The 13,207-nt window shown below is 36.0% G+C and overlaps 1 protein-coding gene across 2 annotated transcripts in view; it reads right to left on the bottom strand.

Annotated features, from left to right (window-relative positions):
• The window catches only part of LRRC9 (leucine rich repeat containing 9), a 145,593-nt gene that overhangs the window by 131,200 nt on the left and 1,186 nt on the right, over positions 1 to 13,207 (bottom strand). For both annotated transcript variants that reach the window (XM_055289184.1, XM_055289185.1), the window contains exons 2-6: positions 6,154 to 6,234; positions 5,659 to 5,877; positions 3,086 to 3,226; positions 2,462 to 2,525; positions 2,105 to 2,175 (exon numbers count right to left, since the gene is read on the bottom strand). In XM_055289184.1, coding sequence (XP_055145159.1) covers positions 2,105 to 2,175; positions 2,462 to 2,525; positions 3,086 to 3,226; positions 5,659 to 5,877; positions 6,154 to 6,201 — 543 coding nt within the window. In that variant the 5' untranslated portion in view covers positions 6,202 to 6,234. The remainder of the gene's footprint in view (positions 1 to 2,104; positions 2,176 to 2,461; positions 2,526 to 3,085; positions 3,227 to 5,658; positions 5,878 to 6,153; positions 6,235 to 13,207) is intronic.

Genomic DNA, 13,207 nt, shown 5'->3' on the forward strand with positions numbered 1-13,207 from the left:
TTCTGTTAACACTCCAATTCATAGTCTCATAATTTCTCATTTAGATTATTCCTGTAATCTCCTGACTGGGTTTTCTTCTTCTAGCTGTTCCAAATCAATAAAAACTACCTCCAGATCACTATCCCTAAGGAACATTTCTGATCATATCGCTTTCTTGCTCAAAAATTTTACAGCTCTCTGTTGTCTATAAAATACAGTCTCGATTCGAGACCCAATTGACCTTTCTAGTGTTAACTTCCAATGTTGCTATATATACTCTATACTCCAGTCAAATGACAATGCTGGTGTTATTCAAATATGCCCCTTGTTTTCTCACTTCCCTGCCTTTGTATATATTGTTTTCCCCTTAGAATGCCCACGCCCTACTACCCAGAAGACCTCCCACCAATGCTTGTTCAAATTCTGTTGACACTTAAAAATTCTTATCAAATATTTCCTCTTGAATTTGACTAATACAATTTTGTTTACATTTCTTTTTAAGGAACTTAATCTGCCTCATTCTATAGCTTTTTGGTATTTTTATATTTTTGCCTGAGTAAAAGAATGCCTACTTTAATACTTATGAACTCAAAATTATTTCTATAGTAAATTTACCTATCTTTCTTCAGTATTTTCTAGAGGATGTGTTTGAATATGCACCTTCAATCTTACACTGTCAAAATTATAAATGTCACCTTTTAACCAACATTATATGTGATAACATTAAGTCACTTTATTTGGTTGTTTCTCTTTCATTCATCTTCTTGACAAATGTTTATTGAGATTTACTACATGTCCAACACTGTGTTAAGGATCGTGGATATAGCAATGAAGAGAACAGGCAAAGTTCCTGTACTCAGAGAGCTGGTATTCTAGTAAGGGATTTGCCAAAAGGAAAAATAAAACAGTAGCACTGTGATAGGGAGTGCTGCAGATTGGAGAGGTTGTGACGGTTTTCCTATTACACCTAAATTGGGAAGGAAAGGTGTCACTTAGAACATAATATTTTGACAAAGACTTGAAATAAATGATGAAATGAGCCATGCAGGTATATGAGGAAAGAAAATCCCAGCAAGTGCAAAGGCCCTAAGATTACTGTGTGCTAGGTATATTCAGACCAGTGTGGCTGAAACTGGACAAACAAAAGAGAGAGTGGTAGAAACTGTAGTCAAAGAGATAGGTAGGGGGTGGTGGGGCGGCTAGATTAGGTAGTCTTATGGCCCATTATAAGAAATGTCTTCTACTCTGAAAGAGATGAGAAAGCAAGGGAGGGTTTTAAGCAGAAGGGTGATTTTTATCTGACAAATTTTTAAAGGTTCCATCAGGCTTCTGTGTGGAGAACAGATCTATAGTAGGGAAAGGACAAACACAGGAAAAATTGTTAGGAAGCTTTTTTTCATTAATGCAGGTTAGAGATGATAGTGTCTTCAATCAGCTTGGTAGTGATGCAGGTGGTAAGAAGTGATCAGACTCTGGACATATTCTGAAGGTGCACCCAGTTGTACTTGCTGATGGATTGGATGAGGGTATGAAGGAATAAGAAGAGTCAAAAATGACTATAAGGATTTTGGCTTAAGTTACTGGAAGAATGGAGACTCCATTTAGAGAGGTGAGGAAGACTGCAGGAGAAGGTCTGGTAGAGGAAAAATTAGTTTGCATTAAGATATGTGTACAGTTCTGGAGAGTTGTTAAGGAAAGTAAAGGTACTAGTTTAGAGTAATCAGTAGATAAAGGGTATTTAAAGTCTTAAAGGCATGATGAGATTACTTAGAGAATGAATGCAGACAGAAATGAGAAAAGATGTCAGTACTGACCAAGGGCAGTCCATATCTTAGATTCCAGAAGAGGATGAAAGAACAGAAACTGAAGAGATGTAGCCAGAAAGATTGGAAGAAAACTAAGAGAAAATGGTATCCTAAGGGCCAGGTAAATAGTTATTTGTTAGGTTTTAATAGTGTCAGATCATTAAGGCCAATGTAGTCAGATGACTTTCAAATTTCCTGGAGCATCAGCCCAAAATAATGAACTTATTCCTTAATGGAGGACTTTTTAGTACAGTTTCTGCAACACAATGGTTCATGATTCAGGATGATAAATAAAAATTAATTATTCCACTTAAACATACCTTGAAAGAACATATTTGGTTACCAGAAAGGTTTAATCTTTCCAGTTGTTCATTGGAGTCAAGACATCGACCTTTAAAAAATAAGATGAAAAGAATTAAATTATTTTACCTTCTGTTCATATTCTGTCATACTTCTGAGTTGTATGTAGCCATCGTTTCTTGCATATAAATAGACTAATGGTACCATTGTATAATTAGTAACCACTGGTTAATGAGTAATATTTTCACAGGTTTCAATATGCTTTGCAAATATGTCACAGAAAAAAGCCCAAAAGAAAAAAATCTAAGCATGTACTTTTTATATTGATAAAAAACGATTATAGCATTATCTCAGATTCCAAATGAAATAGTACATACCAATGCTATTTATTAGATTTCCAGCAAGGTTGAGATCTTTTAAATTCTTCAAAGTTTCCAAACCCTAAAAATTTAGACAACATATAATTTAGAACAAATAATTAAAATTAACATTTACAAATCATCTCTGATTAATCTGGTTAGTTCTGCAGGTGCTCTGAGCACAGGGTACTTTGTACTCCACAAGCACAGAAGGAAATGAGTGCCTCCAAGAAGCCACCTGTGTTCTCTATACTGGAACTCAGAATTATTGGAGGAGGGAACAGGAAGCAGAGTAGAGAGGAAAAAAGGAGGAGTAGGTGGAAAAAGAATACATCACACAGAGTATAATTATAATCTTAGGCAAGTTATGTAACTTATCTAAACCTCTTTTTATTTTTAAACCTTCAAAGAAAGAATAACAACGCCCTACCTCTTAGGCTTGTAAAGAGTAAAGAAAATAATGTACACAATGCCCTCTGTACCTTATAAAATGCTATATACATGTTAGTTCTTTTTGACAACAATAATTGTACTAGTCATGAATAGTTTGGCCTTTAACCACAATATGATCTTGAACATTGTGGTTTAAACTCTACAGTAGTAACTGGCTTTACATATAGATAATTGAAATTATTATCTTACCTCAATATTTTTAATTGTATTGTGGTTCAGCCAAAGAACCTTCAATTTGATTAATTTCTCTAAATTTTCTATTTTGGAAATTTTATTAAAATATAAATATAGTTTTTCCAAATTTCTACATTCTTGAAGACCTTCAATTTTCTGTAAAAAAAGGAGACTGAATAGTGTTAGTTTATGTTTTGCTATTAATCCTTCCAATAAAGTAGGTTTCTAAGTATATTTTCTTTTAAATATCATATTTTATTGCAAAATCAATATCCAGCAAAATGAACTGTTTTAAAAGAAAAAATATATTCCATGTTTTCCACTTAAATACAACTATTTTCAATTTTGCATGTTCTTTTTAAATTTTAATCAACCCTATATCTATATATGGTTATGATTGTAATCATATATATCACATATAATCATATTTCTAGATGGTTATTATAATCATATAGAAATGATTATGATCATATGGTTATGATTATAACCATGTAAGCACATTATAATCTTAATGCACATACACTTTGGTGGGACTTTTTTTAAATTAAGACCAAAATGTTTTCATAATCCTTCAAATTATATTTAATAATTATGAAATATTTCATTAAGTTTATAATAATTTTCTGAAAAATTACCTGATGTATGGCATATTTATGGTTCAAATTTTTAGTTATAAATAATGCTGCAACAATTAGCTTCATGCATATGGTTGTTTTCTGCTATTGAGTTACTTTTCTAGGATAAAATCTTAGAGTAGGGACTTCTAAGTCAAAACGTATGCCCTGTACATTTCTGTGATGGCTCCTGATGTTTTGCAGTATTTCTTTTCAAAATACATGTTATAATTTCAACACAGCCAATAGTGTCTAAGTGGACCAATTTTATTACTACGTAATACTGGTTATGATTTGATTTGATTACTAAAAAGTAGAATATGTTTGTTTTAATCCCTTATTTCTGTTTTTCCTTTGCACAAATCAAGTTATTTATTTATTTATTGAACTTTTATTTTAAGTTCACGGGTGCATGTGCAGGTTTGTTATTTAGGTAAATTTCTGTCATGGGGGTTTGTTGTACAGATTACTTTATCATCCACGTATTAAGCATAGTACCCATTAGTTATTTTTCCTGATCCTTCTCCCATCCTCCACCTTCAGTAGGCCCCAGAGTCTATTGTTCCCCTCTATGTGTCCATGTGTTATCATCATTTAGCTCCCACTTCTAAATGAGAACAGGTGGTATTTGGTTTTCTGTTCCAGTGTTAGTTTGCTAAGGACAATGGCCTCCAGCTCCATCCATGTTCCTGCAAAGGACATTATCTTATTCTTTTTTATGGCTGCATGGTATTCCATGGTGTATATGTACCACAGTTTCTTTATCCAGTCTACTACTGATGGGCATTTAGGTTGATTCCGTGTGTTTGCTAGTGAATACTGCTGTAATGAACATACACGTGCATGTGTGTTTATGATAGCATGGTTTATATTACTTTGGGTATATACCCAGTAATGGAATTGCTGGGTTGAATGGTATTTCTGTTTTTAGTTCTTTGAGGAATCATCACACTGTTTTCCACAATAGTTGAACTAATTCACACTTCCACTAACAGTGTATAAGCCTTCCTTTTTCTCCACAACTTTGCCAGCATCTGTTATTTTTTTTTGACTTTTTAATAATAGCCATTCTGTCTTAGTGTGAGATAGTATCTCACTGTGATTTTGATTTGCATTTCTCTAATGATCAGTTATTTTAAACTTTTTTTCTTATGCTTGTTAGCCACATGTATGTCTTCTTTTGCAAAGTGTCTGTTTATGTCCTTTGCCCAATTTTTAATGGGGTTGTTTTTTTCTTGTAAATTTGTTTAGGTTCCTTATAGATGCTGGGTATTAGACCTTTGTCAGATGCATAGTTTGCAAAAATTTTCTCCCATTCTGTAGATTGTCTGTTTACCCTGTTGATAGTTTCTTTTCCTCTGCAGAAGCTCTTTAGTTTAATTAGATCCCATTTGTCCATTTTTGCTTTTGTTGCAATTGCTTTTGGTGTCTTCGTCATGACATCTTTGCCTGTTCTTATGTCCAGAATGATATTGCCTAGGTGATGTTCCAGGGTTTTTATATTGGGTTTTACATTTAAGTCCTTAATTCATCTTGAGTTTAATTTTGTATATGGTATAAGGAAGAGGTACAGTTTCAATCTTCTGTATATGGCTATCCAGTTATCCCAGCACCATATATTGAATAGACGGTCCTTTCCCCAATACTTGTTTTTGTCATCTTTGTCGAAGATAAGATAGTTGTAGGTGTGTGGCCTTATTTCTGGGTTCTTTATTCTGTTCCATTGGTCTATGTGTCTGTTTTGTAACAGTAACATGCTGTTTTGATTTAATTTGCGTTGAATACTAAAAAGTAGAATATGTGTATGTTTTAATTCCTTATTTTTATTTTTTCCTTTGTACAAATCAATTTCTATCCCTTGTTCATTTATCTGTCTTAATCCATGCCTTATGCATATATTTCAATGAATTATTTTTCTAAAGCCAAATAATTCGGAATAAAATACTCCATGTAAGGTTTTATGTTTACACTTACCTCTATGCAGCACTCAGCAATCCAAAGTTCTTTAAGTTGTAAACAAGGCTCTAACCCTGAAATTTCTTTTATATCTTGAGCAACAATGGTAAGACTCGTTAAATTAGGAAATAATGATAATCCGACTATACGAGGATACCCTAAGAAAAACATCTCCAACTTTGATGTATCTGATCCTTCTTGTCCAACCATCTCATAAGATAAGCCATTGCACAAACACTGTTTTAAACGAAAGAAATTCGGTCATTACCTATTTTAAATAATTAAAAGATGACTTTTACCATTAGAAATTATAAATTGTCAATTACACTGATGCCATTTTTGTAATCTCACAAGAGAGAAAGTTATATCACATATATGATTATTCTCTGCTTCCAAAAGTCACTAGGTAGAGGAAATGACTAAGTAACCCTTCCAGCTCTAGAAAGGAGCATAAAAACTTTCCATTTTATATTACTGCAAATGTTATTTAAAAGAAATTTGACTTTGACCCACCAGTTCTTTAATTATTTCTTCTTGGTTTAGGTTTTCACTTTCAATCATCTTCCATTAAAAATAGTGATCATAATATTATAACTGTTAAGGAAAATGAAAAAATGAAATAAATATTAAAGTCATTGTCATTCCAAGTTGAAATAGACCTTAAAGCTACTGAGGTTGAACCACCCAACTGTAGTTTGAAATCTTCACATAGTATATTACCAAGTATCTGTATAAACTCTGAGGGAGTTTTCTGTTAGGAGGTTATTTTTTATTTTAATTTTAAATCTCTCTCTCCATAATTCCTTCCCTTTTGTTGTCAGTATACCTCCTTGGTATAACATTTTTTCCACACGATGAGCCTTCAATACTTGAAGAAAATGGTCATCTCTCATCTACACTCTTATCTTACTCCCAGTTCAAGTGGTTAGTTCTCTCACTATATACTCATGTTTCTCTCCTTTGAACAGGCTCTGGTTGTCCTTTGTATTACACTGCAGTGTCTAAACGTGAACACAGTTCTCTAAGTATACTTAAGACTGCAAAGAGAAGAATCCTTAGGGCTTAGCAACATTTTTGGCATAGTAATAAATGTTTATTAAAATAAACACTCCAACTTCTCCTTCATTCTAGAGAATATGAACCAACTAATACTCAAGTAGCTTCAATAAAACTGAATCCAACTTTCATAATTTGTAATATTTTCTGTATATTATTCCAGATACATATTATCTAAACAATATAAGAATCCTGCTTTTAATATAATGACCTGACAAAGTGAGATTTAGAAAATGGTGTACAGTATAATCCCTTTCTTTACAATAACAACTCCCCCAGAGGCATGTGTATATACATGTGTATATATGTAAATGCATGTATGTGTATAATTATTGTCAGGAGAAAATATGGAAAGATATATACTAAGTTGTTAATATGAGTTTCCTTAGATGCAGGTGAAAGCCGTTGTGGCCAGAATATAAATGTAAAGCTGGATGGGATAGATCTACGCAAAAATGGAAAAGAAAAAATGACACTTTTAAAAAAGCATGTTTAGAATTGCCTAGTATGAATGTATAGACATTTATTTATTATTTCTACTATGGGTACACATTTTGACTGTTTCCAGCTGGGGGTTAAATAGTGCTTCTCTGAACATTTTGTCATACAGGTCATAGCTACAAATTTCTTTGGGGTTTCTACCTAAAAGTGGAATGAGAAAGAAACAACTACTGTTATTTGCAACATAAGTGAGTTTCACGTAAACAAATGTTGAACAGAAGAAGAGACACACAATGAGTAATACTCATAATGAGTATGACTCAATTCATGTAAGATTTTAAAACAAACTGTAGTATTAGAAGTTAGGATATTGGTTACCTTTCAGGGAAGAGCAACTAAGAGGAAGCAAAAGAGGGGCTTCTAGAGTGTTCATAACAATGTATTTTTTTATCTAGGTGCTGGTTATGTTCAATTTGAAAATAAAATTAGATACCTATGATGTGTGTGGTTTCTGGATGTATGTTATACTTTAATGAAATTCTACTTAAATTTTTATTTTAAATGCATTTATATGCTCATTTTTATTCATTTATGCAAAATTATGTACATTGCTGGCATATACATAAATTAAAATGTTAAGAAAAAAGATGATGATTTGAGTCCATGTATTTACCTATCTTCCCTCCCCAAATCCCACTAGACAAGAAAAGAATATAGCAGGGCTACAAAAAAGAGCAATGATTGCCAGAAATATTGAGAAAAGTCTTTAAATATGACACAGACAACATCAGATTGAGAAAAAAGCCCATTAACACAAACCAGAGTCTGTTCTCACACTTCTAATAAAGACATGCCTGTGACTGGGTAATTTATAAAGGAAAGAGGTTTAATTGACTCAGTTTCACATGGCTGGGAAGGCCTCAGGAAACTTATAATTACAGCAGAAGGGGAAGCAAACCAACCTTCTTCACATGGCAGCAAGAGACAGAATGAGAGCTGAGTGAAGGGGGAAGCCCCTCATAGAATCATCAGTTCTTGTGAGAATTCACTATCACAAGAACACATGGGGGAAACTGGCCCTATGATTCAATTATGTCCACCTAGTCTCGTCCTTGAAATGTGGGGATTATTACAATTCAAGATGAAATTTTGTGTGGGGGCACAGCTAAACCATGTTACAAACCAAAATTCAAGGTACCAGGGAAAGAAGTTTCACCAAACGATTCTAAAAAGTCTTCAAATTGAGAGCAGCAGTGGTTGGGAAGGGGTAGCTGTGTATTATATATAAGGGACCAAATCAAAGGAGTTTGAGAAATGCACCAGAAAATTGCATACAGTCTGTATTTGTACTCATGCTTTGTAAACTGAGGACATTGCTCTACCATGCTGAATGCTATGGTTTGAATGTGTCCCCTTCAAACTTCAGGTGTTGCCAATATGATAGTATTAAGAGGTGGGCCTTTAAGAGGTAATTTGGTTATGAGGGCTCCTCCCCTTCCAAATGGCATTAGGTGCCCATTAGCTGTGCATTTAAAGGGCTTGATGGAGAAAGTTCATCCCTTTTTTGCCATTCTGACTTGGCCATGTGAGTACACACTGTTCCTTCCCTCCAGAGGAGGCAGACTTCAAGGCATCATCTTGGAAGCAGACACCAGATGCTGATGCCTTGATCTTAGACTTCCTAGCCTCTAGACCTGTGAGAAATACATTTCTGTTGTTTTTAAATTGCCCAGTTTCAGGTATTTTATTATAGCAGCACAAGATGGACTAAGACACTGAGTCAAGAAGGAGGGACAGGACCCCAGCCAGCACCACAAAGAAAAATACAGTCAGCAAATTATCCTAATACATTGGACTCTTTGTTCATTCATTGCCTCATTGTTAATATTCATATTGAAGGCATAAGACAGAACCCCAGACAGAGAAAGACAGGGTTGGGAGGAAAGAGAAGATCAGGACCTTATCAGATGATAAGGTGGAATCTGGGCAAAGAAATGAAGGATATAAGGGAGTGTGAGTGTGAGCCATGCGGGAATCTGGAGAAAATGCATACAGGCAAAGGAAACAGCAAATAGAAAAAAAAAAAAAAAGCTGGGACGGGGGGGCAGTGAGAGTATACTTGGCATGTTTGCAGAATAGCAAGGAAAATTATGTGCCTGGAGTACATTGAGAGAAATAAATAATGGTAGGATGTGAGGTCAGAGAGGTATTTCAGGGCCAAATCACGTGCTATCTTGTAGAACTCTGTGAGGATTTTGGATTTTATTATGGTAAGATGAAAAGCTGTATGAGGATTTAGAGTTGAAGAGTAACAAGAACTGTCATAAGTATTGAAAAAGATCACTCTGGTTACTATGTTTAAAATAGATTGTAGGGTTTGGAGCAAAAGCAGGGAGACTAGTTAATAGGCAGTTGTAATAATGTAAGTGGGAGAGGATGGTGATTGGAGTAGGGTGGTGGTAGAGGCAGTGGTGACAGTGGTTAGATGATGGGTCTATATTGAAGGAAATGCCGTGCATTCCTTCCCTGCTTCCCATTGGCAATTTCATCTTTACTCCATTCTTGGACAACCTCAGGATATTACAGCATAGGCTGCAAGAGAAGCCAGTCAAGAAAGCAACCTGAAAGAATTTGGAAGCTCCATCAAAGGCCCATACATAGATGCAGGCCATAGTCTTACCTCTCCAGGTTTATTTGAATGGTGCACCAAGTTTAAAAAGTGTTTTGCAGCACCTCTACTCGTGGAAAGAGAAACCCTTATATACTGGATTAAAGTCTGTGATTACCAAAGGATAGCTTAGCTGCCCACCATCACACGAAGGACAAAGGCTTCCCTTCAAAGCTCCAAATTCACCAAATGGTGTTCTAAGTTATCTTGCCTTTGTCCAAGATATCTATTGCAGAAGGAATTAAATCATTCTCTTTGTTATATTCTAAATGATCACATACACTGGGGCCTAATTTTGGACTTTCTAATCTGTGTTTTTCGTTAGCTCTGTCTATTCCTGCACCAGTATCTGTTTTTTGTTGTTGTTATTGTTGTTTTAAGACGGAGTCTTGCTCTGTCGCCCAGGCTGGAGTGCAGTGCAGTGGCGCGATCTCAGGTCACTGCAAGCTCCACCTCCCGGGTTCACGCCATTCTCCTGCCTCAGCCTTCCAAGTCGCTGGGACTACAGGCACCTGCCACCATGCCCGGCTAATTTTTTTGTAGTAGAGACGGGGTTTTTTGTAGTAGAGATGGGGTTTCACCGTGTTAGCCAGGATGGTCTTGATCTCCAGACCTCGTGATCCACCCACCTCGGCTTCCCAAAGTGCTGGGAGGCGTGAGCCACCTCGCCTGGCTGTATCTGTTTTAATTACTGTAATTCATATTTTAAATTCCCACCTCATGTTCTTTTTTGGCAGTTTCCTGGATATTCTTCCATATTTATTTTTCCAAATAAAATTTATGATTATTTTGTATTTAGTTTTAAAAAATTCAGTTGGGATTTTGACTGAGGTTGCATTGTAAAGATTAATTTAGGGAGAACTTCCATATTACAGTTTTGAGTCATCCTCAAGAACAAGGTATAGCTCTCCATTTACTTGAGACTACTTTTCCTTGGAAGAAAAATATGCCTATTTGGGATACAAATCTTACCTCTCACTTCAACTTATTTTCTCTTCATCAATGCACTTATTTAGCAGAAAATCTTATTCTAATTCAACAGCTAATTAGAAAAATACAATTTAATTTAAAAACCCCAAATTCTATAAGTTGCATAACTATTTCTGAATCACAAGGATGCTAGACCTTCCTCGTACTTACAAGTCTTGTATGTTGTCTCCAGTCACAAATGGACTCAACGGTTCCAGATGAAGTTACTGAATTCATCAAGAGGTGAATGTCCTGTTGGCCAGCTTGTAACTACTCTCCTGCTCTTTGAAGCTCTTTCAGGGCCGGCCCATTTAAGAGGCTAAAGGTCATCTCCAGTTCCCCCACAAAACCAGAAGCCACCAGGAACTTCTATAGTTTTTACACCTCAAACTGCGTATCTTGGATTAATCTTTCCACTTTGGATTGCTACTGGAAAATTTCACCTAACCAGCATGGAGCTGAAGTCACTACAAATGCATTGCCTCTAACTTCAGTTAGATCTTCAGCGACAAATGTTTTATATTTTCCTCAATTTCCTCTCCTAGGAGAGTGGGACTAGAGACTCAAGATTCATGACATTACTATTCTAAACTTTCACCACTCTTTCTAAGGTCTCTCTCTCAATAGATGATCTTGGCCCCATTTTCATAGAGAACAGTGGTGCCATCAAATGTATGTTTCTTATTTCCCTCCTCTCAAAGACGTATTTTTCTTTCCCTTCTGACTCCTGTCTTAGTAGGTGTTCTTCCTTTTGTCCAAAACAAATCCCTTTTCCTATGTATTGATCCTATCCTTATCTATCTCTTTCAGAATACTGCTGTCAAATTTTCCTCTTTCATTCATTCCCAAATTTCCTTCTCGACGGTCTCTTTTATTTCTGTATATAAATATTAAGTCTATCCTATCTTAAAAAGTCTCTCCTATATTCTTCTATAAATAGCTGCTTTTAGATACCTTTATGGTAAACCTTTTAGATAATCATTAGTAACACTCACTACCTGCATTCAGTCCTGGATTCACTGCCATCTGGACTGAGAACACCTCAAGCCACTACAAGGTCAACAATAACCTTCTAATGGCCAAAGACAGTGGACATGTTTCAGTTCTCAACTTGACCTTGACATGGCATTTGACAATGCTGACGACTCTCTCCTTTACGTTTTCTTCTTTGGTTCAGCTTTTCTCCTTGGCTTCTCTCTACTTGTTATTTCAAACTTACTTTGTGCTTTTCTTTTCTTTTTTTTTTCTTTTTTTTTGAGACAGAGTCTCACTCTGTTGCCCAGGCTGGAGTGCAACAATCTCAGCTTACTCCAACCTCTGCCTCCCAGGTTCAAGTGATTCTTCTGCCTCAGCCTCCCAAGTAGCTGGGACTACAGGCGCATGCCACCACGCCCAGCTAATTTTTGTATTTTTAGTAGAGACGGGGTTTCACCATATTGGCCAGGCTAATGTTGAACTCCTGACTTTGTGATCCACCCGCCTCAGCTTCCCAAAGTGCTGGGATTACAGGCATGAGCCACGGCGCCTGGCCTACTTTGTGCTTTTCAAACCAATTGTTTTCTTCATGGTGAAAAATCCTTACCTTCTTTTCTGTGCAAAAAAAAAAAAAAAAATCCAACTGCCCACGTGAAAAAGCTCCATCTGAATGTGCCACAGGCATCTCAAATTCAGTGTGTTCAAAATTGAATTCATTATATTTTCTAACCAGCCTCCTTCTCCTAAAGTATGCCTTCTCTTGAAAAGTAACACCACCATTCTTCTATTGGTTGAGCTATTATCCTCAACCAATCTTTGACTCTATCCCCCTATTTTCATTCACTCATTAAATCCTTCTGCATATACCTCTTAAATGTCTTACCACATTTTTTTTCCTCCTCCTCATTCCAATTGCCTCTGCCTTTGTTCAGGCCCTCATCACCTCACCTTAACTGGATGTCCTCCCTGTAGTCTGTCTTCCCTCAATTTCATCCTCTGTGCTACTGTGACAGCCTCCTGAAAGGTAAATCTGCTCATGCTTTACCCCTTTGGAAGGTATTAATGGTTTCCATGCTCTGACTCCTGCCTACCTCACATGCTCATCAACCACAACCTCCACAGAGGACCCTAGGTTCAGGCCACAACTATAGTTCTCTGGAACTGAATGGGATGTTTCTGTACTTTGGCATGGGCTGTTTCCTCTCCCTAAAATGTCCTTTTCCCTTGGCTGTATGGCATACTCCATACTTCCCTAAAGATTTAAATCAAAGATCTTCTCTTTGAAGACTTTCATTCTCTCTGGTAGTATTATAAGCATTCTCTTTCTTGTGATTCTGGGTTAAGGCTTGCACATACTCTATGTAAAGCACTTGTCACACTGTAAAGCAATGTTTACGGGCCTTTCTTCCCTACTAGGTTACATGTTCATTGAAGGCAGAAACTGTGAACCTATCACAG

This window comes from Symphalangus syndactylus, chromosome 8, assembly GCF_028878055.3.
Source record: "Symphalangus syndactylus isolate Jambi chromosome 8, NHGRI_mSymSyn1-v2.1_pri, whole genome shotgun sequence".
Classification (NCBI taxonomy): domain Eukaryota; kingdom Metazoa; phylum Chordata; class Mammalia; order Primates; family Hylobatidae; genus Symphalangus; species Symphalangus syndactylus.